The sequence below is a fragment of the Nomascus leucogenys genome, chromosome 1a (genome assembly GCF_006542625.1).
Source record: "Nomascus leucogenys isolate Asia chromosome 1a, Asia_NLE_v1, whole genome shotgun sequence".
NCBI lineage: Eukaryota > Metazoa > Chordata > Mammalia > Primates > Hylobatidae > Nomascus > Nomascus leucogenys.
Genome location: NC_044381.1, coordinates 50,269,051 through 50,295,286, shown reverse-complemented (window position 1 = coordinate 50,295,286; position 26,236 = coordinate 50,269,051). Strand labels below are relative to the sequence as shown.

At 38.7% G+C, this 26,236-nt stretch overlaps 1 protein-coding gene across 3 annotated transcripts in view; it reads right to left on the bottom strand.

The window, feature by feature from the left end:
* The window catches only part of FRMD3 (FERM domain containing 3), a 308,595-nt gene that overhangs the window by 123,089 nt on the left and 159,270 nt on the right, over positions 1 to 26,236 (bottom strand). For all 3 annotated transcript variants that reach the window (XR_004029333.1, XM_030809553.1, XM_030809541.1), the window contains exon 3: positions 11,607 to 11,649. Coding sequence is in view for 2 of the 3 variants with exons in the window: in XM_030809553.1 (XP_030665413.1) it covers positions 11,607 to 11,649 (43 nt within the window). In the remaining variant the exon portion in view is untranslated. The remainder of the gene's footprint in view (positions 1 to 11,606; positions 11,650 to 26,236) is intronic.

Genomic DNA, 26,236 nt, shown 5'->3' with positions numbered 1-26,236 from the left:
TGCCGTAAAAAGAGCATTTTAATTCTAGTCAGAAAGCATTTATTATGAATCAATAACATGCATAACATTTTATACAAAGCCATGAACAGGAGAAGAAATTTTCCAAACCCAGTGCTGGAGATTATGATTAGACAAGTATGGGTATACGAATGAGGATGATGGCATAGGCTGCCCCTTGCTCTGGAGGCAGGGTTACAGCCACAACAGGGATTGGAAGAAATGAATTGTGCAAAGCTTTACTGTCAAAAGCATGTGACCAAGGTCAGCAAAAAAGAACAACATACACAAAGGGGGCTAGAGGTAGTAAGCTAAAGAAAGAGGCTAAAAAAAAATGCTGAGAGTACAGGAGATCTAAAAAACACATGTCCACCTAGAACCTCAGAATGGAACCCTATTTGGAAATAGGGTCTTTGTAGATGTAATTGATTAATTAATTACAATGCACTCATATTAGGTTAGGGTGGTCCCTAAATCCATTGACTGATATCTTTATAAGAGAAAGGAGAGTGAGACTTTGACACAGGGCACAGAGAAACATAGGGAGACACCATGTGAAGATGGAGGCAGAGTGTGGAGTGAGGCACCTACAAGCCAAGGAAGGCCAAGGACTGCAGGAAACCAGCAGAAGCCAGAAGAGGCAGGAAGCATTATTCCCTAGAGCCTTCGGAGGGAGTGTGGCCCTGCTGACAACTTGGTTTCAGACTTCTGGCCTCCAGAACTGTGAGCAAGTAGATTTCTATTGTTTTAAGCCACCCAGTGTGTGATAATTTATTATGGATGCCCAAAGAAACTAACACACTCAGCAAGGGGAAAACTGGAAGGACAAGTAGAGTTCAGAGTCAAGCATCCAAGCTGGCCTCATGAGTATGAGACCTGTGGCTTTACACCAGAGCAAAATCAATGCTGTTGGTTCTCTCGATCTCTCTCTCTCGATCTCTCTCTCTCTCTCTCTCTCAGTCTCAATCTCAATTTCCTACTGACAAAAAATCATTCATTAGCAAGAGAGCTATTTGTTAGATTAGCCCCAAGGGGGACATTGGAAAGCTAATGAATGAGACATAAACATGAAGTACCAAGACTATCACCATCAAATTCAGGAATTCCACGCCATCCCAGGTTTCCAGGGAGTGCCATCACAACTTCTGAGCACCACTGTCATCAGCCAGCAACAACTTGACTCAGTACTGCTATTATGGCTGAGTTGTATGCATGTGTTATGCAGAGGCTGGGGGTTCCTGCCTACCCTGATTTGCATGCAGAAGCCATTTCCAAGCACCCCAGCCCTTTCAGGGTGCTTGGGAGCAGCACAGTCTCTGGTAAATAGGGCAAGAATAGGATCTTAACTACCTTGCTGTGCTAATCAGGCCTCAGACAGGCACCAGCCAGAATTAAGTGGAGAGCTTGTTTAGAAGAGTAAGTGGGCTTTCTTTCATCTCAGTCTGTTTCTATAGAACATGCTTAATGCATATGCACCCTGCTTCCTTCCTTCCTTTCCTCCTTCCTTCCTTACTTCCCTCCTTCCTTCCTTACTTCCCTCCTTCCTTCCTTCCTTTTTCCTTCCTTCCCTTCTTCCTTCCCTCCCTCCTTCCTTCCCTCCTTCCTCCCTTTCTTTCCTCCTTCCTTCCTTTCCTCCCTCCTTCTTTGCTTTCTTTCTTCCTTCCTTTCCTCCCTCCTTCCTCGCTTTCTTTCTTCCTTCCTTCTCTACTTCCTTCCCTCCTTCCTCCCTTCCTTCCTTGTTTTGCATAAAGATTTCTCTCCTTTTGCTTATTTTATTTTTATTACCAAGTCATATAAGAATATATTCTCATGGTAAAAGATATGAGTGTAACATAACTACATATAAGAAAATGCAAAAGCCTCGTGTCCCTATATTACGCTCTCTTCCCCAGAGGTAACCACAGTTAAGTATACATCTTTCCAGTTCTTCTTCTATGCACTATATAGTCACACAAAAAAATTCTATTTTTATATGAAAGTATCATTATTTACGTGGTCTTTTAATCTGATTTTTAAACTCAACAATATATCTAGTAGGTCTTTCCATGTCAATAATACATGTCTGCCTGTTTTTTTTAATGACTATGTATACACACATAATTTATCCTTGCAAAAATTACTGGCCTTTTTATTGCTTTCTCAATGTTATAAGCAATGCTGTAATAAACACCCTTGCATAATATATACCTGTGCATGAATAAATTTTGCTCTAGATAGATTTGTAGAAATTGATTTGCTGGACCAAGAGACATACGCATTTTTTTTTTTTTTTTTTTTTTGAGACGGAGTCTCACTGTCGCCCAGGCTGGAGTGCAGTGGCACGATCTTGGCTCACTGCAGGCTCCGCCCCCCAGGGTTCATGCCATTCTCCTGCCTCAGCCTCCCAAGTAGCTGGAACTACAGGTGCCCGCCACCCCGCCCGGCTAATTTTTTGTATTTTTAGTAGAGATGGGGTTTCACCGTGTTAGCCAGGATGGTCTCGATCTCCTGACCTCGTGATCCGCCCACCTCGGCCTCCCAAAGTGCTGGGATTACAGGCGTGAGTCACCGCGCCCGGCCGAGACATAGGCATTTTTAATCTTGAAAGATATAACCAGATTACTCTCCAAAGTGGCTTTATCAGTTTACACACTCTCACCAGAAGTGTTACCCTCATCCTCATCAACTGGATATTATCAATAGTTACAATTCTCTCAGTATAGTAAATAAAAATATCTTATTCTAATTTGCATTTCCTTTGTAGCTAATGATATTGAGCATCTGTTTGTGAGCTTCTTGGTCATTTATTTTTATTCCTTCTCTGAGTCTTCTGCATAATTTTATATTGAGCAGTTCATCTGTTGGTTTGTAGCATCATACATAATACATTCTGCATATTACTACTCGTTATATGTTTGGCAAATTTTCTTCCCATTATTTTCCCTGTGTTTTAATTTGCTTTACAGTCATTCATTCAACAAACATTTACTAAGAATCTACTCTGGCTGGGCGCGGTGGCTCACGCCTGTAATCCCAGCACTCTGGGAGCCTCAGGCGGGGGCGTCACAAGGTCAAGAGATCGAGACCATCCTGGCCTACATGGTGAAACCCCGTATCTTCTAAAAATACAAAAATTAGCTGGGCATGGTACACGCGCCTGTAGTCCCAGCTACTCAGAACCCGGGAGGCGGAGGTTGCAGTGAGCCAAGACCACACCACTGCACTCCAGCCTGGCAACAGAGCAAGACTCCATCTCCAAAAAAAAAAAAAAAAAAAAAAAAAAAATCAACTCTGTGCAAACAAACAAAGCATTCTAGTTCAAAAGTTTAGCTTTTGCACAAATTTATCAGGATTTTGCTTCATTGTTTCTGGGTTTTATATTTTCCTCAGGAAGCCCTGGGCTACCCCATGATTATAAAACATATTCTTAAATTTTTACCTAAAACTTTTATAAATTGTTAAACATATTTGGCTTTTGAGTACATCTAGAATTAATCCTGTGAATTGTGTGAGCGATGTCCTTTTTCCCATCCCCCAACAAGTGGAAAGAAAACAATCCAAAAATCATGCCTTAAAAGAATGCCTTGAATAAAAATTTATCTGCCCCTTGTATGAAATACAATATTTACCATAGCCCATATTCCATAAATAATGGATTGGCGTGGGGACTGGGAACTGCTTTTTTCTGTTCCACTGATTATTTTTGCATTTCTGGCTCTGTATCTTAATTACTATATGTGTCTCTTACTATGTCTCCTTTAATTGCTATAGCTCACAGGCCTTGGTTTACTATTCAACAGAACAAGGACCCACCAGTGGTCTTTTTATATATTTACTGGATAGCATTGAGCATGTTTCTTTTGCAAATGAGTCTTAAGAACATTGTTAAATGCCGTAAAGAATCTCACTGAATTTTTAATTTGAGAATTATTGAATGTATATATTAATTTCTGAAGAACTGACTTTATTAAGAATATTAACTGCAATATGAGATGTCTTCATTTTTTGAGCTCCTTTTTATCTACTCTACAACAATGCTACAGTAGGATTTCACATTTTCATCCTACCGATCTTGCATGAATGTGTTAACATTTATTTATAAGACATTTATTTTTACTTGTTATTGTTATTGTAAATAATAGTACTTTTTCCCCATTACATTTGAAAAACAGTTAGTACTTGTGTATAAGGCAGCTATTGTTTTAGGATATTAATCTCGTATCCAAAGAGAAAAGGCATTCGTTGTGCATAGGGCATGGCTAGGGAAGGCAAGTGGAGAGCCTGGAGAGATTTACAGAGGACAAAAGCAAGTTTAGGACACCATTTGGATCTCTGAGAAGGATCCAGCATCCCTCAACACTACCGGCTTGGCTGAACACAGTGAGGTGTAGGGGGCAAGATAAAAGGAACCCCAGGGTAGTTGCAGGAAACTCTTCTGTGTGCAACTCTGAAAATTTTACTGACATTTTTGTACTGAAGAAATGGTGGCATGGTGTGTTTAGGCAGAGAGGAAGCCTTAGATAGCGTACACAAGTTTCCCTGAGGCTGAGCAGTTCCTGCCTGCCCCAGAGGTGAATACAGATGTGCCGAGTGCCAATGAGAAAGAGACTTGGAGTGGGGGCCAAAAGAGGACAGTGTCTAGAGACTTGCATCCTAAGGCCATGGCAGGAACCACTGGCCTCAGCAGCACACACCAACCCCACTCAAAGGTCAGGTGGGACCAGTTTCATCCAGAGAGGATGCAGTGGGGAAAGATGCCAACAATCTGAGACACACCAAGGAAAACTCGAGGAATGTACATGAGAGAGAGGTCACCCTCACTACCGAGACAGTACATAAGTTTCTCTGGCCTTATGATGCCATTCTGGGGTGGAGAGAAAGGGAAAAGCTCTTCATATGGAAGAAAAAAAAACAGTATGGAGTATGGGTTTTCAAGCAATTACATTTAAATTATGTATTGACTGAGCGATTTTCTGAAAGTGATCAAATTCTACACTAGCAGATCCTAGGCCAGGCGCTGTGGCTCTCACCTGTAACCCCAGCACTTTGGGAGGCTGAGGTGGGAGGATTACCTGAGTTCAGAAGTTCAAAGCTAGCCTGACCAACATGATGAAACCCCATCTCTACTAAAAATACAAAAAAGTTATCCAGGCATGGTGGCAGGTGCCTGTAATCCCAGCTGCTCAGGAAGCTGAGGCAGGAGAATTGCTTGAACCCAGGAGGCGGAGGTTGCAGTGAGCTGAGATTGTGCCATTGTACCCCAGCCTGGGCGACAAGAGCAAATCTCTGTCTCAAAAAACAAAAACAAAAAATAAACTAGCAGATCCTGAGTTACCCTGAAGTGACAAGATTGAATGCTTTGCTCTCAAAGAAAGAAGAAAATCACAAGCAAGTTGAATTCAGTCATAGGAAAATAATATTGCATTTCTGCACATCTGAGTCATAGTGTGTAACTAAAATTTTTTTCATGCTAATATAATTTGAGCAGCTACAAAAATCCTGTAGAACATACAATATCTGTCCTCTTGATGTGTGCCACTTCATGTATACACATTGGGCCACATTCCACAGTCATGTAGTCAAGGCAAAAAACTCTAAGTGATAGCAGGGTGTGGTGGCATGTGCCTGTAATCCCAGCTATGCAGGAGGCTGAGGCACAAGAATCGCTTGAACTCAGGAGGCAGAGGTTGCAGTGAGCCAAGATCATGCCACTGCACTCCAGCCTGGTTGACAGAGTGAAGCTCTGTCTCAAAAAACAAAAAAAAAATTATAAGTGAGAAGTCACTGTTATGTTGCATAGCAACATTCCTTCATGAAACGCAAGGACTCTGCAAAACCAAACATTCAAAAATATGCAATTCAGTTAACACTTTGTTTGAAGGCAATCTGTTATCCGAGTACTCTTAAAGAAACAAAAAATGGATCAACATCTCAGTCCATATTTGTACCTATGGACATGGCAATAGCATAGGGAAATGAGAAGGGTATTCCCTCAGCACTGCCCAATCATGAAGCCTACCTGCATTTTCACCTAATAGAAAAGCAATAATTAAAAGTTTGATTTTAAGGTTTTAATTCCAAGTACAGTGGGTTAATTGCACCCCACCCCATCTCTTTCACTGAACGCAGCTATAAAACCTGGCAGAATACATGCAGCAACTATTTAAGGACTCTGAAAAGTAAATAGTAGCAAGCAGATTGGAAAAGAAGATGAGAATGCAAAGGACTCCGCTAAACTAGTGGTAAATTCACCACGATTTTCCCTCCAGTATCCTCTGGACAGAACTCAGGAGACATCTGGAAGTGAGCATCAGCTCCTAAAGAGAATACTTCAGAAGATGCTCCCAATTAAGGCTTGAGGAATAGAAAAGGAAGTGCTGGCTGCAACAGTAGGAACAGCAAATGTGCTGGAGATTTCTTTTCTGGAAAATCTCAAGCCTAATTCATTTAATAGTTGTAATAGTACTCAAGTTATATATTTTATTTTGGGTGAGTTTTGGTAAGTCATAGCTTTTGAGGAAGAGATCTATTTCATCTAAGCAATCAAATTTCTGTGCCTAGAGTTGTTCTGCAGGATCTGTAGTAGTGTCCCTTCTTTTGCTCCTGATATTGGTAATTTGTGTCTTCTCCTTTTTTTCCTCTCCTCCATTTTGCTAAAAATTCATCAATCTTCTTGATATTTTCAAAGACTAGCTTCTACTTTCACTGTGTTCTTCTATTATATATTGATAAACACAGCAACTTGGATGAACCTCAGAGTTATTATCCTGAGTAAAAGCTGATCTCAAAAATTACATCCTGTATGATATTCAAAAAAGAAAACTATACTGGCATGAAACAGACCAGTGGTTGCGAGTTGTTGGAAGGCAGTGATGTCACCACAAAGGCACAGCACAGGCAGGTTTTTGGGGTGATGAAAACCAGGACACTGTTCAGCATCCTGTCTGTGTTGGTGGTCATGAAAATCTATATGAGTAAAGCCTCACGGAACTGCACACAAAAATAAAGTCAATTTTACCATATGTTATTTTTTATTTTTTATTTTATTTTATTATTATTATTTTTCTGAGACAGAGTCTTGCCTTGTCACCCAGGCTGGACTGCAGTGGCGCCATCTCGGCTCACTGCAAGCTCCGCCTCCCGGGTTCACACCATTCTCCTGCCTCAGCCTCCCGAGTAGCTGGGACTACAGGCTGTGTTAATTTAAAAATTAAAATATTAGCATCTCTTCTAAGTTCAGAGGAGAAATAAGCCTTAGATTTAAGAAACATCTTAATGTAAAAATGTATACCAAATTAAGTAACTGTGTAATTAATTAGCTTTTCAATTAAACAGACATTTCTCTTCCTTCATAAACTTGAAAAATAAATTTAATTATCCCTATTTTCAACAAGTTTTAGGGAAAGAAGCATTCTCAGGTAACATTTGAGGGAGTCAGATTGTGTCATTTGTGTCATTAGATTTTTTGTAACATTTTGTAACATTAGATTTAAATGGCTAAAAGCTCCTTGACTAGATATTTATCACCAAGGAAATTTAAAATGTATATATCTTTAGATCTACTTATTCTATTTCTAGGAATTTCTTTTTTTAAACAGAGTTCGCTCTTGTTGCCCAGGCTGGAGTGCAGTGGCACCAACTCGACTCACTGCAACCTCTGACTTCCTTGTTCAAGCAATTCTCCTACCTCAGCCTCCTGAGGAGCTGGGGTTACAGGCACGTGCCACCACACCCAGCTAATTTTTATATTATTAGTAGAGACAGGGTTTCACCATGTTGGCCAGGATGGTCTCGATCTCCTGACCTCGTAATGCACCCACTTCGGCCATCCAAAGTGCTGGGATTACAGGCATGAGCCATGACACCTGGCCCATTTCTAGGAATTTTTAGCACAGATGTACTTTCACAAGATGCAGTACTGTATACAGCATGTTTATTGCAGTATACTTTACAATAGCAAAATACCAGAAGCCACCAAAACCACCCTGATCTCCCTTAATAAATACATTATAGGCCGGGCACAGTGGCTCACGCCTGTAATCCCAGTTCTTTGGGAGGCCAAAATGGGTGGATCACCTGAGGTCAGGAGTTCAAGACCAGCCTGGCCAATATGGCGAAACCCTGTCTCTACTAAAAATACAAAAATTAGCTGGGTGTGGTGGCACGTGCCTGTAATCCCAGCTACTCAGGGAGGCTGAGGCAGGAGAAGAGCTTGAACCAGGGAGGCAGAGGTTGCAGTGAGCCAAGATCACAAGATGGCACTGTAGCCTGGGTGACAGAGTGAGACTCTGTCTCAAAATAAATAAATAAATAAATAAATAAATAAATAAATAAATAAATAAAATACATGCATACAATTAACTCAGAAAACCACTTTTTGAATCAGGCCAATCATCAATTATGGATATTTTTAAATTTCTAAAATTAATCAAGAAAAAATAACAAGATGTAGAAAAATATATAGAGATTGATCTCATTGCTGTTTATCAAAGGACTTATATATGTTGGGGGATTATATACATTCATAAAAATCTTTGGAAGGATATACAAAATATTGTTTGCAATTGTTATTTCTTTGGGGTGAGCTTGATACAGAGGGAGGAGCAAGGAAATAGTTTTTGTTTTCATTTTAAATCTTTCTAAACTGAGAAAACATAAACATGATTTTTTTTTAACTAGTGAAAAATAATAACACCTTGTTTGTTAATCAGCATAGCTGACCTTCAGCCAACCCTGAGAAACATCATTCCTGGGAACACCCAGAGTCAGAAGGATCTTAATAGGGTCAGAGAGAAGAACCTGAAGGCCCATCATCCTCTGTGAGTAAGAAACAGTTCCTCCAAGGAATTCTGCAGCCATTGCCTACTGAAAGGTGATAGAAGCATAAAAGGATGAAGCCACTGGGGCTCTGTGACCAGACTCTTTTGATAAATTCATGGACAAGTCCCCAGGGTTGGACTTGGTTTCTCTGGATTAACAATATAAAAGCCATAGTTTAAAATTTTTCTAATTTACAGTAAAGTTAATATTTCTAGGGCCATATGTACAAGAACACAGAAATTCTTCATACTGAAAGACATCATCAACAACAACAATCAAACTAGGTTTGTGATCTTAAGAAAATTACATAATTTTTTTGTTCGGTAATGTCTTTAGCAATACAACAGGGATTGGGTGGTGGGTAAGACCCTTGCAGTCCTAGAATCAGTGAGTTGTCCTGTCTGGTTCAGACACTGAATTTTATACAATTCTATTTTCCAGATTCAGATTTCATTTGTCATTAGATTAAGACTGGCCAGTAGTCAAATGCCAATCTTTACACCATTCTAATAAAAGATTATGTGTTTTAGGGTGGGTGCAGTGGCTCACACGCCTGTAATCCCAACAGTTTGGGAGGCAGAGGCAGGCAGATCACCTAAGATCAGAAGTTTGAGACCAGCCTGGCCAACATGGTGAAACCTGGTCTCTACTAAAAATACAAAAATTAGCCAGGCACAGTAGTGTGCGCCCGTAGTTCTAGCTATCTGGGAGGCTGAGGCACAAGAATCGCTTGAACCTGCGAGGTGAGATTGCAGTGAGCCAAGATTGCACCACTGCACTAAAGCCTGGTGACAGAATGAGACCCTGCCCTAAAAAAAAAATTATACATTTTAGTTGGTTGTTCAGATTTGCTGTATTATAGAGACAATGCTCTTAAACACTAAATTTCTCACAAGTTTTAAACTTCTCGCAAAGTTTAATTTTTTGCTTCTATTAAGTATTGAAATGCCTTCAAAGATAAATTTCTATTTCAAAACTGGGTATGGCTTAAGGACAAAAGGAAAATATTGCATGGCATTTATTTAATAAGAACCAAAGTCAAAGAACCATTTATTATACTGAAAAATAGTCTAAATACTTTCAAATATATAAACAAAAATATCAACATTTTGTAGTTAAGGAATAAAAGCTAGGAATCAGCAATTTTTTTCTCAGGCATTTTAGCTCATTCTCATTATCCTGCATATCATACTATATGCAGCCTCCTGGGACCCCTGTCTTACTACTTTTTTTTTTTTTTTAGACGGAGTCCCACTCTGTGGCCCAGGCTGGAATGCAGTGGTGTGATCTCTGCTCACTGCAACCTCTACCTCCTGAGTTCAAGCGATTCTCCTGCCTCAGCCTCCTGAGTAGCTGGGACTACAGGCAACCGCCACCACACCCAGCTAATTTTTGTATTTTTAGTAAAGACGGGGTTTTAACACGTTGGCCAGGATGGTCTCAATCTCTTGACCTCGTGATCCACCCGCCTCAGCCTCCTAAAGTGCTGGGATTACAAGCGTGCGCCTGGCCTGTCCTATTACTTCTATTTGGATGCACATCCCAACTCTGTTCCAGTCTTGCCCCAATTCTGCTCCAGCCCCACCCCAACTCTGTTCCAGCCTTGCCCCAGCAGCCTGGCCTCCCTGGACTTTCCACACCCACTGCTGCACTTGTGTGATCTGAACCATCCTTCCTCACTAGCCAGACAGAGTTTGCCCTTGAAGGATGGAAGAGGGAGGGGAAGGAAAAGAAAAGGACTGAGGGAAGGAGGAATGGGAAGGGAGGAAGAGAGGGAGAAAGGGACACGGAGGCAGGGAAAAAGAAGAAAGTTAAAGAAGAGATACGCTGCGTGCTAGTTTGTAGTCCATGTTAAGTTTCTTCCTTCTTTCACCTGAAAACCCTGCCCAGAATAATTTCTTCATATTCAAAAAATGAAAGAATCCCTTGAATGATGACAAGTGACATAATATGCATTAACCTAATCTCTGATGAGAAACTGATTCATCACCTGCATTTCAGAGCCCTGGGAAAGTGGATGTGGAGGGATAAGTGGATTTGGGGGCAGGCAGTAAGTTTCTGAGGTGCATTTCAGAAGTTCTCCTCCAAACCGTAAATAAAAGCAGGTTGGCTACAGCCTGGCATGAGTGACCAGAACAAAACATCATGTCACCCAGGACTACCAGTGAACACCCTCCTCACAGGGTCCCAGGTGGATGACCAGGGGGTGCTAGAGAGATGTTGCTATCCAAGCCAACTTCCCCAAGAGCTCACTGGTTAAAAAGAGAGAAAAAAAAAAAAAAAGTTCAGAACATCGGAGATTTAAAACAATTGCCCAGAAGAAAAAAATGTTTTTCATTTTGGGGAGTTCAAGGAATGGAAAATAATGATACAGTCTTCAGCAAAGTCATTGGTAAAATTTTAGTTTCCAAACACATCTGCTTCTCCTATCTTCCTTAATACTGCACCCTCTCCCACACTTAATGACTAACTAGCAACCCTCTTAATCAAAAGGAACCAGGTACCTGGTGGCTGTGTTTAAGAGGTATTTAACCATCTAATTCCAAAGCCCCTGTTCAGATATCAAATATGAGGGCAAGATGCGGGGGAGGGAGAGAGGCCCAGGAGACTATAGGATGCTGGTGCAGATGAGGGTCATAGAAAAAGAGGGGAGAACATACACGGCTCTCCTGGGGAGAGAGAAGCCCCCACACCCCCCAACACCTCTTCAACTCTATCTATTTTTCCCCTGGCAGGAGAAAGTTTGTCAGGGAACAGTATCTATCTTTGGACACATTGTAGCAAAAGTAAAGTCACAGATTGACACTTACTTTTCATTTGCTTGAAGATGGACTTGTTAGGTTCAAGCCAGTGCTAGGGAGGAAAAAAAAAAGCAGAGATCAGGGGTCAAATTGCTGGACCATACAATGCATACCTAATAACTAAAAGGAATTCCAAAGTACAGCCTCGGTTTCCACAGATACTCTCCAGAATTCCACACTCTGAAGACCAACATAAACAACATGGCAATAATCATAGCGCAGACAAGGATATAAATTACAGAATTAACATTTTCCAAGTAATATGTGAGTCAGACAGTTGCTAGGAGAGAAAGACAAGAAAGAGAATATGCTCTCAAATGGGATGTTCTAGTACCCCTAATTGACTCCTAGGTGATTCTTTGAGCTGCATGGTTCTGTGAAAGCCGCATATGGCTAAAGACTTTTAGCATTTGACATCCACGACCTCAAAGAATCACAGTCCAAGGCAGCATCAGCATCCAGTCCTGCTTCCGGGACAAATTCCCTTAAGAGGAATATTGGGCCAAGCCGGCATTAGCCCTATCATATGCAGAGGCAATTCTTCCTTTACAGTACGGAGGAGTAAATGATCTTAAATATCTCATTTTCAGAGGCCTCAGGTCATCAAGAAGAAAAATCAGCTCTATCACAAAATAAAGAAGCCAAAAGACTGGGGGAGTTCAGAACCATGTTACTGACAGGCATTTGAAGTAGGCACCACGCTGGTCCCGTGGCTGGCCCTCTCTGCAGCACATACAAAGATCACTTCGACATGCTGAGAGCTGGGCAGCTTTTGAGATCACTAACCCATGAGGTCCCTGAAGCTGCTCAGGGAATGTCACTTAGAGTCACTTTATACACCTGTAGTTTAGAGATGATACAGGGGGTGTCCTGGGGTACCCATCCTGAGGTCAGGGAGCTCTCCTTCTGGAGGCATCCCGCCTGCTTGATGCCGGAGAGGAAATCAGAAGAGCAAACTTGCCGTCCATTGAGCTCTTGCACCTCACTCTATCTCCTTTGTGTTATCCAGTAAGCCTCAGGTCCTGCGTTATCCATATTCTTTGATGTAAATGCATAACCATAATAAGAGCTGGCATTTGTTGAGTGCTTACTAAATGCCAAGTGTCATTCAAACGTTTCCATGTGCTATCTTATGTAGTCCTCCCTACCACTCCACTTATAAATAAGAAGCCTGGGGCTCAGGATGTTAAACAGCTTGACTAAGGTCACTCTGCTGATAAACAGTGAAGCCAACCACGCAGCAGGATTCTGGTGCATGGGCCCTTAACCTCTCAACTGTATGGCCTCCTGGCTAATCATTTGCTCTAAAATGCGTATTCTTCTCGGACTCCTACTTTCTCAGGAGCTGAAAAACTGAATCGTCAAATTAGTGGTTTCTAATCTAGAAACCACTGAGGGTGTCAGATCTCTGCAGTCTTCAAAAACAATAATGGGAATATTACAAGAGTTTCAACATTATGGAAAGTCACACACACACAAAAACATATATTTACCCCTGACCAGGTTGCACAGAAAAACTGAAAAAACAAGTCTTTTTGCTTCTGGCTAAAATTATATCAATTCATTTGGGGACCCTCGTTATTGCCTTATAACCGAACAGTGGAAGACTCATTGATTATACCACTTACCAGTTATAAACCTTGTACAAGATGCTTAATCTCTCTGTGTCTCAGTTTCCTCGACTATAAAATGGGAACAGTAATCACACCCACCTCTTAAGGCTGTTGCGAGGATTTAAAAAGTTAACAAATGTAATATACATAGTGCATGAAATGTGAAAATACTCAACAAAATGATTGTTGGCCGATGCAGTTCTTATTATTTAATAGGTACAGTTTAATTGGTAGACCACATCTTTCAGTATATGTGCTTCATGGAGAAGAATAATAAAAGAGGCCCCTGGTGGTTAAATTACTTTTCTAGAAATAAATAAATAGGATCATTTAGAACTAAGGTAAGAAAACAAATAGCAGCAAAAGATCAATGCTTACTGCAATTGTTTTGCAGAGGAGAATCACCAGTTATTTTGCTAATAAAGTCTGAAATATAAATATGTTTTCCAAATTCTCCTTGTTTGGCATTCTTTCAACTCCTTGGCCCTTTCTTGCCTAACTTGATCCTGCTTCTCCAACTTGTCTCTGACTCCAAGGGTGACAAGTCAGTTTCATTTTGTGTGCCCACACCAGGGCTGTGAGGAGGATTCCAAAACCAGGTGCAGGCTCTGAGAGAATGAGTGCCATGATGGATTGGCTATGTCAGCCATGCCACTATAGATTGGTGGTGTCTGTCACGGAGGGGACAGGGAACATGTAAGGCATGCCTGAAAGGTATTTGCCATCTGTGTCCTAAATAAATTATTTACTCTAAATAAACTGGCCTCCTTTTGTCCTAAGAAATACACCTTGCAGTTTCAGATCAGTTTCTATCATCCTTTTCCTCTTAGCCTAACCACACCCTGCATTTGCCTTTCAGGCCTGGTGTATCTCAGTTACCCACTTCTACAAGGTGATCTGTACACACTTTTCCAGGACAGCTATTCTTCCCCAAAGGGAGAGTCATGAGGTATACAGTCCTAGGAAAAATAAGCCAGCAATAATGTTTCAAGGAATTACAGGAAATCATTTCTTCAAAGAGGGCCAAGTTCAACTTGTTAGTATTCATTAAACCACTAACACAGAAACAGAAAACCAAATACCAATACCATATGTTCTCACTTATAAATGGGAGCTAAATGATGAGAATACATGGGCACATAGAGGGGAATAGCACACACTGGGGCCTATCAGAGGGTGGAGGGTGGGAAGAGGGACAGGATCAGGCAAAATAACTAATTGGAACTAGGCTTAATACCTGTGTGATGAAATAAACTGTATAAAAAACCCCTATGACACAAGTTTACCTATATAACAAACCTGCACATGTACCCCTAACTTAAAAGTTAAAAAAGACCGGGCGCAGTGGCTCACACCTGTAATCCCAACATTTTGGGAGGCCAAAGTGGGTGGACGGCCTGAGGTCAGGAGTTCGAGACCAGCCTGGCCAACATAGTGAAACCCCATCTCTACTAAAAATACAAAAATTAGCGTGGCATGGTGGCAGGTGCCTGTAATCCCAGCTTCTCGGGAGGCTGAGACAGGAGAATTGCTTGAACCCAGGAGGCAAAGGTTGCAGTGAACCAAGATGGCGCCATTGCACTCCAGCCTGGGCCACAAGAGCAAGATTCCGTTTAAAAAAAAAAAAACAAAACACCTGACAGGTCCATGGCCCAGCAATTTCCTTATTCTCCAACTTACCCATATGAACAAAGAGGTACCCAACAAGAATCTTCACTGCAATATTATATAAAATTACAAAATATTAGAAATAACATTAATGGCCATCATCAAGAAAATGGGTAAATAGACTGCGATCTGTTCATATGCTGGATGATTCTGCAGCAATGTTTTCTATGAGGGAGATCTTTATGTGTAACATGAACAGATCTCTAAGGCATATTGTGGGATACAAAAAGTGAACTGAAAAATTTATCATTATACCTGCAATCAGTTCTCAAATCGTGCACTAAATGACCCCAGAGAAACACAGCCATAGTAGACACCAGTCAGCGCCATGTGAATTATGAACTCGAAGGAGTACACAGTTCCAACATTAGATTGTGCTATATTCCTTTTTTTTTTTTTTTTTGGCAGGGCTTTCTATGTTGCCCAGGCTGGTCTCAAAAGCCTGGGCTCAAGCAATCCTCCCACCTTGGTCTCCCAAAGTGCTAGGATTACAGGCATGAGCCACCACATCTGGCTGTGCTATATTCCTTTTGATGTTATATGTATATATGGTATCAAATATGTATATTTGATAAAATATATATATATACATATATATATATATATATATTGCAAAGCTTGGTTTCTAGCAGTTGCTGTGATAATAGGCAAGTACCACACAGAAATAGGTGTGCAACAAGCAATGAGCATGGTAGTGTGTCCAATATGGTCCTAGGGGTGCCCAACAGGCACCCGTTATTAAGCAATTGTTGTTTAAGAATGAAATGAAAATACTATTTTTTCTGCAATTTATATGTATAATGTTTTACATAACTAGTAAGATTTTAGGACATAACTACTTGTTTGGATCTAACTCTTATTAGATAAAACTGTCAGGTATTCTCCTGGCCTATGGAGGCCATGAAATAATCACTAAGATACTAAGAGACAGCCAGAAATTGAGAAAGTTTGGGAGGCTTTGAACTACTTTACCATATATTTAATATGTTTTCTTTCAAAATAAAAAGTACAAACATTACCATATATTCAAAAAATACATATGTAAGCATCTAAATATACTTGTAAAGATCCGAAATGATACACAGTAAAATGAGACTAATGGAAGGATAATAGGAGAGGGAAACACACATTTAGGAGTGTTAACCAAAGAAAACCATGACTTCCGTATTTTCCGTGATGTTTTAACTTTAATTTTTTACATGTACTGGTACATGATACAGTTTGGATGTGTGTCCCCAACCAAATCTCATGTTGAACTGTAATCCTCAATGTTGGAGGTGGGGCCTGATGGAGAGTGATTGGATCACGGGAGCAGATTTCTCACTAATGGTTTAGCACCTTCCTCTTGGTGCTGTCCTTGTGATAGCAAGTTCTTGCAAGATCTGGTCATGTAAAAGTGTGTGGCACCTTCCTCCTCTCTCCTGCTCCTGCTCCCACTGTGTGAGACGTCTGCTTGCCCTTTGCCGTCCACCATGACTGTAAGCTCCCTGATGCCTCCCCAGAAGCAGATGCTGGCGCCGTGGTTCCTGTACAGCCTTCAGAACCAGGAGCCAACTAAACCTGTTTTCTTATAAATTACCTAGTCTCAGGTATTTCTTCATAGCAATGCAGGAACAGCCTAACACAGTATATTACACAAATAATTAAAAATCTATTTTTAAAAAAAAAGACGGCTAATGTCTACTCAGAGGATAAAAGTAGATTTCATGTAAATTGGCCTGAAGAAGTTCATACATGATAGGCAGATATCAAACCCAGCTGAGCACCCAGGGTTGACATTGTGGTCAGACTTAGGAGCCAGCAGGCCTAGATTCAAATCCCAGCCCTAACACTGACAAGCTGTGGACTTTGAGCAAGTTCCCTGGTTTCCTCACTTAAAGCATCATGGAGAAGTTTAAATGGGTTAATTCGTGAAGAAGGCCTTAGAACAGAGCTTGGTGCATCCTGAAGGCTCAATAAGCACTGGCTGTTACCATCTTTAGGCTCCATGAAAGAGACTTCTCACTTGGTACCATGGCAGTTTCCATGAGTCTAACTGTGTCCTTCTTTTTTTTTTTTTTTTTGTTTTTGAGACGGAGTCTTGCTCTGTCGCCCAGGCTGGAGTGCAGTGGCACAATCTCAGCTCACAGTAGCCTTCAGCTCACTGCAGCCTCCGCCTCCCGGGTTCAAGCAATTCTCCTGCCTCAGCCTCCAGAGTACCTGGAACTACAGGTGCAGGCCACCATGCCTGGCTAATTTATATATGTATAAAATATATAGATATATAATTTATATAGATATTATATATGATATATTTATAGATATTATATATAATTTATAGATATATATAATATATGATTTATATATTATATAAAATATATATGATTTATATATAATATATATAAAATATATAATATATAATTTATATAAAATATATAATATATAATTTATATAAAATATATAATATATATAAATTATATATAATATATAAATTATATATTATATATATTATATTATATATAATTTATATAAAATATATAATATATATAAATTATATATAATATATAATTTATATATTATATATTATATTATATATAAATTATATATTATATATAAATTATATATAATATATAAATTATATATTATATATAATATTATATATAAATTATATATAATATATAAATTATATATTATATATATTATATTATATATAAATTATATATAATATATATATATATTATATATAAATATATATAAATTATTATATATTATATAAATATATATAAATTATATATATATATATAAACTATATATTATATATATTATATTATATATAAACTATATATAAATTATTATATATTATATATAAACTATATATAAATTATTATATATTATATATAAACTATATATAAATTATTATATATTATATATAATTTATATATAAATTATATATATTATATATAAATATATATAAATTATTATATATTATATATAAACTATATATAAATTATTATATATTATATATAAATATATATATATATTATATATATATATATTATATTATATATAAATATATATAAATTATATATATTATATATAAATATATATAAATTATTATATATTATATATAAACTATATATAATTATTATATATATATATATAATTATATATATTATATATAAATATATATAATTATATATATTATATATATTATATATTATTATATATTATATATAATTTATATATAAATTATATATATTATATATATTATATATAAATTATATATATTATATAATTTATATATAAATTATATATATTATATATATATATATTATATATATATTATATATATATATTATATATAATTTATATATTATATATAATTTAATTATATATATTATATATAATAAATTATATATAAATTATATATAAATATAATTTTTATATATTATATTAATATATAATATATATAATATATTTTATATATATATTAATATATAATATATATTATTATATAATGTATATTATATTAATTATATATATAATATATAATTATACATAACATATATTATATATTAATACATAACATATATTATATATTAATATATAATATATATTATTATATATAACATATATTATATATTATATATTATATATTATATATATTATATTATATATAATATATAATATATAATAATATATATATATTATTATATATAATAATAGAAGGAAAAAGAAGGCTGGTCTCAAACTCCTGACCTCAAGTGATCTACCTGCCTCGGCCTCCCAAAGTGCTGTGATTAACTGTGTGAGCCACCACACCCAGCCTTTGTCCTTCTCTTCCTCCCTGACTCCTCATCTCACTCTCCCTTCTGTTCAACATGAGGAGATTAATTATCTATACAATTGTAATACCAGGTGTTAGCCCTTTGCCTCTCTCTTCATCCCCTTCCTCTCTTTCCTCTCTTTTCTCATTCTTCCAATTAGAGTTACGAGTTGGCCAGTGAAGTGGAGTCTGGACTACACCAATAACTCCTGCTATTATTGGAGGTACAGATGGATTACACTTGAGGGAAAAAATAACCACCATGATGCGGCATGCTTGGTAATTAGGTATACGGCTTAGAACATTTATTGCATTGCTATTTTCCTTTTGATTGCTACTTGGAATATATGCTGTTCTGATATTTTTAAGTCTTTTTCCTTACTGGAAACTGAGTTTCCCTAAGAGAGGCAAAAAGGAGAACCTGGTAACCAAATATCTGAATTTGTGGCTAATTTACTGTAACTGAAATCTTCTTTTCCTCAACTCTCATTTAGAATAAAATTTCCAAAGACTATAAGGAAGCTAAGACCCCATCATTGATTCTACAAAATGAACTAGGGGAGTAAGATGAACCAGTGGATGCACCCCTTAGTATGATTTGAAGGTACCTGGAAGGCATCTGCAGCAGATACTGTCAAGCCCCAGCAGCCTGACGCTTTTTAGGAAGGCTGCCCTCAGTTTACTGGAGTCCACCACAGGGTAGAGAATTCAAACTTCCTACCCCACCTCACCCTCCACAAACCAGGGTAGCTCTTAACTAATGACTATCAGATGTGGTAGTATAAATACCTCTGCTCCCTCACCCCTTGGATGGCACAACTCTAAGGCATGGCCTACACTGATTCCAGAACTCCCCTATGAGATTGAGCCCAAAATACCCTCTACATGACTTTGCCCAGCATTACACACTTGCTTGGCCTCCTTTGCCTCCCTCCTGTAATCCTCTACTCCCCTACAAGTCTTTTCCTGGAAACACTTCCTAACAAATCACTTATACAGAAATTTTTATCTCAAGGTCTGCTTCTTCAAACCAGACCTAAAACAGCCTCCCTAACTCTCCACTAAAAGCTGTCTTCCATGGTGTTTAAAATCATTTCCCTGGGTATTTATTCCCTTTGCCTTAAGCTTAAACCCTGGAAACCTGCAAAGCCCCCGTGAAAGATCCCAGTTTGCAGAATTATTGAAATCCACCTGACCACATTTCAAGACTTTTCTTAGAACAGATTTATTTTGGTTGAGAGCAGTTTCAAGAGAAAGAAGATGAGCTACACAAAGGGGGTGAAAAAGCAGAGAGATTCCTAACCCTATGTTTTGGTTTCCTTATCTATAATCTTGGTGGAGATGGTGGGAGGCCAATTCCAGAACTCCTGAGATTCCTTATTCTAACAGTCCACAGTCTATGAGCCTGAAGGATGAGAATATTGCCAGTGAATGTTTCTTTCGTTTTAATTTTGCCAGGCACAACTGCACTTAGCCCTGAGAGATCATTTTTTTCTACCTCATCATACGAATGGTGCATATCTTTCATATATTCTCATTTTGGCTTGGTTGGGGAAAAAGAAGGTGGGTATGGGGTGGTAATTTGTGACTAAGAAGATTGATTTTTAATTTGGCCACTGCTAAGACAAAAAAAAATTGCATCTAAAAGTAAACAATATAGCACTTAGTTATCTTCAAATGTTTGGCCTCTGTTGAAATCGATTCAGTGTATGATTACAGAATAAATTACGCACTTCTCTGTTTACTTTCTCAAAGCCCTTGGCACCCTAAGCCAGAATAATTTGTAGCCCAGAGAAATATGTTAAATAACCCAGGAGGCTTTTAAAAAGAATGAATGCACCTCCCCAGACAAGAGATTGTTCTTCACCTCAATAGTAACCGGATCCAAAATTTGAGCAATTCCCATGATGACCCTAAAAAGATGGCCTGATTCTGGCATCCACCTAGAAAAAGCCCCAGAGTAACTTAGTCTCTGCATTATCATGCAGCCAATGTATGTCATTCCTAGCCCCTCTGTCCTCTTCTGGGGAAGAAAGAATGCCATCTGATGAATGCAGCCTTATCAGTGTTCCAGATTATAAGGCTATAGCGAGGCCTAGTTATTTAGCTGCCAATAATCACGGTTTCCATCCCAGTTTCAAGAAGATCTATGACACAACAGCAACAACAACATCAACAAACCTGTAGATCACGAACGCTCAAAAATGTTTTTCCATTTGGAAATCAATCTATGTAAGAAAATCCACTGGGCGCAGTGGTTCGTGCCTATAATCCCAGCACTTTGGGAGGCCAAGGCGGGCAGATCACCTGAGATCAGGAGATCAAGACTGTCCTGGCTAACAGGGTGAAACCCTGTCTCTACTAAAGATACAAAAAATTAGCCAGGTGTGGTGGCACACGCCTGTATTCCCAGCTACTCAGGAGGCTGAGGCAGGAGAATTGCTTGAACCCGGGAGGCAGAGGTTGCAGTGAGCCTAGATCGTGCCACTGCACTCCAGTCAGAGTGCAAAAAAAAAAGAAAAGAAAGAAAGAAAAAAGGAAATCTTCATTGTTTCACTGTAGTGTTTTTGACTCCTTTAGCCATGATGCTTTTGTATTCTAGGGTCTCAGGGATGGGCAGAAGAGAGATAACAGCCAGAAGAAGAAACACTGTACAAATCAGGGGAGGGGTCAGGAAGTCTAAAAAAAAAAGCATATGTGTCCCTTCATCCATTAAGCAACCTCCATTCCCTTCCCTATTTTGGCAATTTTTATTTTTTGTAAAGGACCAGATAGTAAATATTTTAAGCTTTGTGATCTACATGGATCTCTTTCACAACTACTCAACCCTGCTATTGGAGCATGAAAGCAGCTGCAGACAATATGTAAATAAACAGAATTAGCTGGGTTCCAATAAAACCTTCTTTATAAAAACAGTTGGAAGACCATCCTGACCCTTGCATGCCAGTCCCTACTCCCAAGAAATCTTTAATATACACTCAAAAAAAAAAAGTCATAGTTTGAAAATGCAATAGGATGTAAAAAAAAAACCATGTATTACTATTTACTTTAAAGTATGCTAGTAACTAAAATGCAATCATTTATGAAATGAAATTACGGAATTTTTTTCAAGCTTGTTACAGTAGAATTTACCACCATGTAGCATTTGCTGTCATGCCACATAAATTTAACAACATTGCCACCAAATTGTTCTGAACTCAAAGATCAGCTAGCCTCTAGATTCATGGGCCTTTTTAAAAATTTCCAACTTTTATTTTAAGTTCAAGGGTACATGTGCAGAATGTGCAGGATTGTTACATAGGTAATATGTGACTTAGGTCTTTTAAACATCTTTAAAGCATGGAACAGTAAGAAGACCAGTTACATAAATTGATAGTATGGTTAATTCATTAAAAAAATTATATTGCATAAGTAGTATTAGTATCCTTATTTAATAAATGAAGAAATTGAGACACAGAGGGTGTAAGGAACCTGCTCAAAGTGGTACAACCAGCAGGTGGCAGAGATAGGATTTGCCCTGGTCTTCATGATGCCAAAGCTTTTAGCACCTGAACAATTTCCTAAAATAGCAAAAGATATCCTGACTCATCCTTTGATCCTGCCTCCCTGCTTGGAACTGCAGCTCACTCCCTCTTATTGAGTCTATACCTATCCTTGCTCCCAGAATGTTTGTCTCTGCACATTCTTTTCTTTCGCTCTGTCTGATCTTTGTCCATCTCCTTTGCTGGTTTTGAATCTCTTCCCAGGGCTTTGAAGTCATAAAAGACTTCACTGGCTCCCAAATCCCCATCCGAGTGTAAGGGTTCCTTACACCCTCTTCTTTAATCTTCAGACCTATATTGTCATCTATACATTAAACATCTCCACCTCAACTTCTCTCATGCATCCCAAGTCAAAACGTTCAGAACTTATCACTTTTCCCCCAAAACCTGTTCTCTTTCCTGTACAACTTATTTGGTAAGTGGCTCCACCTATACTTGGAGCTCTAAGCGGCCATGTAAGAAGTACAAACACCCTGCTGGAGAGGTCATCTGGAAAGGGCCTGAAACTACATCAGAGGGAGGGGACCCCTGAGCCCTACCTTCCAGCCCTCTGCATCAAGGCACCAGGCATATGGACGAAGATGTCTTGGATCCTCCAGATCGGACTAGCTGCTAGCTAAACACCACTGAGTGATCCAGTCAACACCATGTAGGACAGAAGAATCTCCCAGCTGAGCCCTGCTCAAATCCCTGAGCCACAAAATGCTGTGATATAATAAAATTATGTTGTTTTGAGGCACAGACTTTTGGGAAGGCTCGTTAAACAGCAATAGATAATGAGAACTACTAGATCCTCATGATTAACCTCCACACATGTAACAGACAACTACTACTGAACCTTGAAGGAAATAAAATCGTCATTTTCTAACCTATACTGTTTTTATTTCTCCAAGTGATATATCATAGCCACATTCTAGTCTTCCCAGTTAGACTTAAAGATATTTTTAAGACTAATTTGAAACTTTCAAACCTGCTGGTGTCTAGCCAGCCCTGCTGTTCTTGCCTGCTGGAAGCCTCCAGTGAGTACTTTACTCTTCAATCATCACATTTAAACCTGTTTCCCTAACTGATTTCTACCAGGCTGTCCCACCACCAACAGAGGAAAAACTTCTTACCTTGGATATCTTCCTGATTTTTCCTGACTCAAACAAGGATAAAATGGCATTTTACCAGCCCCTGCCTTCTGGCTCAAATAAGATAACCAGGTCACGTGTTTGCCCCTCTCCTTCCACTATAATGTGGACATCTCCGTTGGCTAAGTGACTTCTAGATGGCAACATTTTATCAAGCATCCATTTCCCTCCTCAGGAGAGGATATTAGATGTAAACAGAGTCAATTATGAGCCATCCTTTTAGTTAAAGACCAAGTACTGCTTTCTGCTCAAGGAATCTGACAATTTCCCCAAATGCATCAGTGTTCATACCTTGAGCCACAATTGAATCACTGACAATATATTCCATGTTCAAGCTGTCACGATAGTACTGTCTTCCTTTTAACCTGAGTGCCAAAGTTCTTTCCCACAAAGCCAAGTTACTTGTACCTGTCTGCCCCCAACACACACACACAGACACCCAAGAAGTCTTGATCTTTAATACCTTTTGAAACGTAAACAAAAGAGGACTCATTGAGCAGACAAATTTGTGATCAGTGACTTGAGGCAGCAGCACAACTCTTTTCTTCAGGGCAGGGCTGCCCTAAATCTTAGGTACCACTCTTGCTCCTAGTGACGAGCATCTGTGAAGTAATTATCCCGAGAAGCAGGACGCAGCCTCTCAATGGCAGGAGCAGCTGGTGGGACATAATGCTGTCTGGCTTCCTGGCACCATCCCCAGAGTGAAACCTCCAATCACTGGGCCAGCTTTTATTCCATTCCACGTCCTCCCCAAGGTGCCTCTAGAAAAAGCAAATTGCTCTAACATAGACAAGGTCTTTTCCTGTTATTAATAAAACTTACTGATAGGCTTTCTAGTTCCTTCTGGCTACCAACATAAAAGCCTTGGGGCTGTAATTATATTAGGGTTGTGACGGTGGGGGATCAGGACTGAACATGACCTTGCATCCATGATTTCCAGCTCATCCTCCTATCAGAAAACCTATTAAATCCTCTAGTGTCTGGTAGACATTAAGACACAATGGCCTATCATTGGGCACTTGAGGAGTGTACCCCAAAAGTGTGGATTTCCAAAGTGAATCCCATATCTTTGGGTGTGAGTCAAAATCAGAAAAGTCAACGACACTGATGCAAATGGGTTAAACAGATTACTAGCAATTCCAAAGTCAAAACCAAAAGCATTGAGTACAACCTCCCTCCAGACCATAAAGCAGCATCCTACAACCCAGTCCTAATGTAATTTTTCCTCTGGCTGGGCTGGGAGCTGGGCCACTCAGCTCTAAGGCATGGGGTGAGGGGTGATTTCCTTAGCTGGATTTGGTGAAATAAAAAGGGTAGAAGAACATAAGGGGAAAACCCAGGACAATGGACACCTAAAACCATAGCTATGGAAACTAGAGCTATGAAATCCAGCTAATTATTTCGAAACTTCATCTTTCCAAAGGGAAGTTAACCAAATACATGAGCAGAAGTGGTAAAAAGAATATACTGGAGTAAAAAAAAAAATCTAAATTAAGCCAAGTACTACCTTCTTCTAGAATTACTTCTAGACTTATTGTCCCAGTTTTCTCTATCAGTAAAATGGGGAGAATACCACCCACTTTTTCTCTAATCTTAGGCAACTAAGATTATACAAGTTTCTTAGAAGACGAATGTTGTAGAAACTGAGGGGATTTTTTACTGGCCAGTATTCAACCTATCATTCCCTATATCAAATTAAAAAATAATAATGGAAATGCTGGGCCCTGGACATTAAAATAGCAAAAGATAGCCATCATTTCCTGACTCAGTGTTTCCCATTTCCAGAGCATCTGGGGCATGAGACATCTTGCCAAACATATGGTGTTCCAAATGCAATCATGCTAAATATTTAATATTCAACAATGGTTTGCTGTAAATCGAGCTGTAGGCAAATCACCAGCCCCCAAGGCAAAGGTAACTTTCACTTCAGCTTCTCTAACTCACTTGATTTTCTCATTTAATTAGCTTTCTATCCAAATAATTCATCAGTTTTACTTGCCATTAAGAAAAATACAGGAGCTGGTGAAAAAAAAATGTTGGTCAATTAATATCTGCTTAAAATGTTCATACCAGCATGTCTCTGTTTATGTCTTTGAGTCCATTTTTCTAATTATCCAAGGCCCATTTTCCACCTTCTCTCTCCAACGATCTTAATAGTAGTGCCGCCTGCCTTTAAAAGATGTTCTTATAAACATTTCTAGGTTTTAGAGGTACTAATCATGACTGTGTTTCCTCATGTCTCACCTGGACCTAGCCAATGCATAATAATTGTAAGAATAATAATAACAACCAAGAGTGAAAATAACACATACCATGTACTGAAGGTGTACCATGTGCAAAGCATTGATATACCTTATCTTTCACTCTTGTATCAACCCTACAGGTTGGTATTGTTATTTGCTTTATCCATCAGGACAGAGACTCAGAGAGGCTGCTTAGCTTGGTCAAGATCACACAGCTTACTAATCAGGAGAGATGGGATTTTTAATTCATATCTTTCTGAGTCCAAAGTCCTTGCAGTTGTGTGCAGCAACTACCCTGCAACCCAAGTGAAAGCTACACTCACATTGTATCGTCAAAATCAAAAGGCTATAACAGCTGTATAATGCAGAGAGAAGTATTCAGAAACACCTCTGAACAATTTAGTGGCTATATGAGATAAGACAGTTTTGTTCTGAGGGTGGCCCCCATCCTTTCCTTTACTCTACTACCCAAGTCTGGGCATTAAAAATTACATTAAATAGAGTCAAAATATAAAGAACAATAAACAACCTAAAGGCTTCTCTTTTATAACTTTAGTTTAAAATTTTAATAATTTTAGACATATGAAAAAAGTTGCAAAAATAGTAAAGTATAACCTTCACTCATCTTCCCCTAA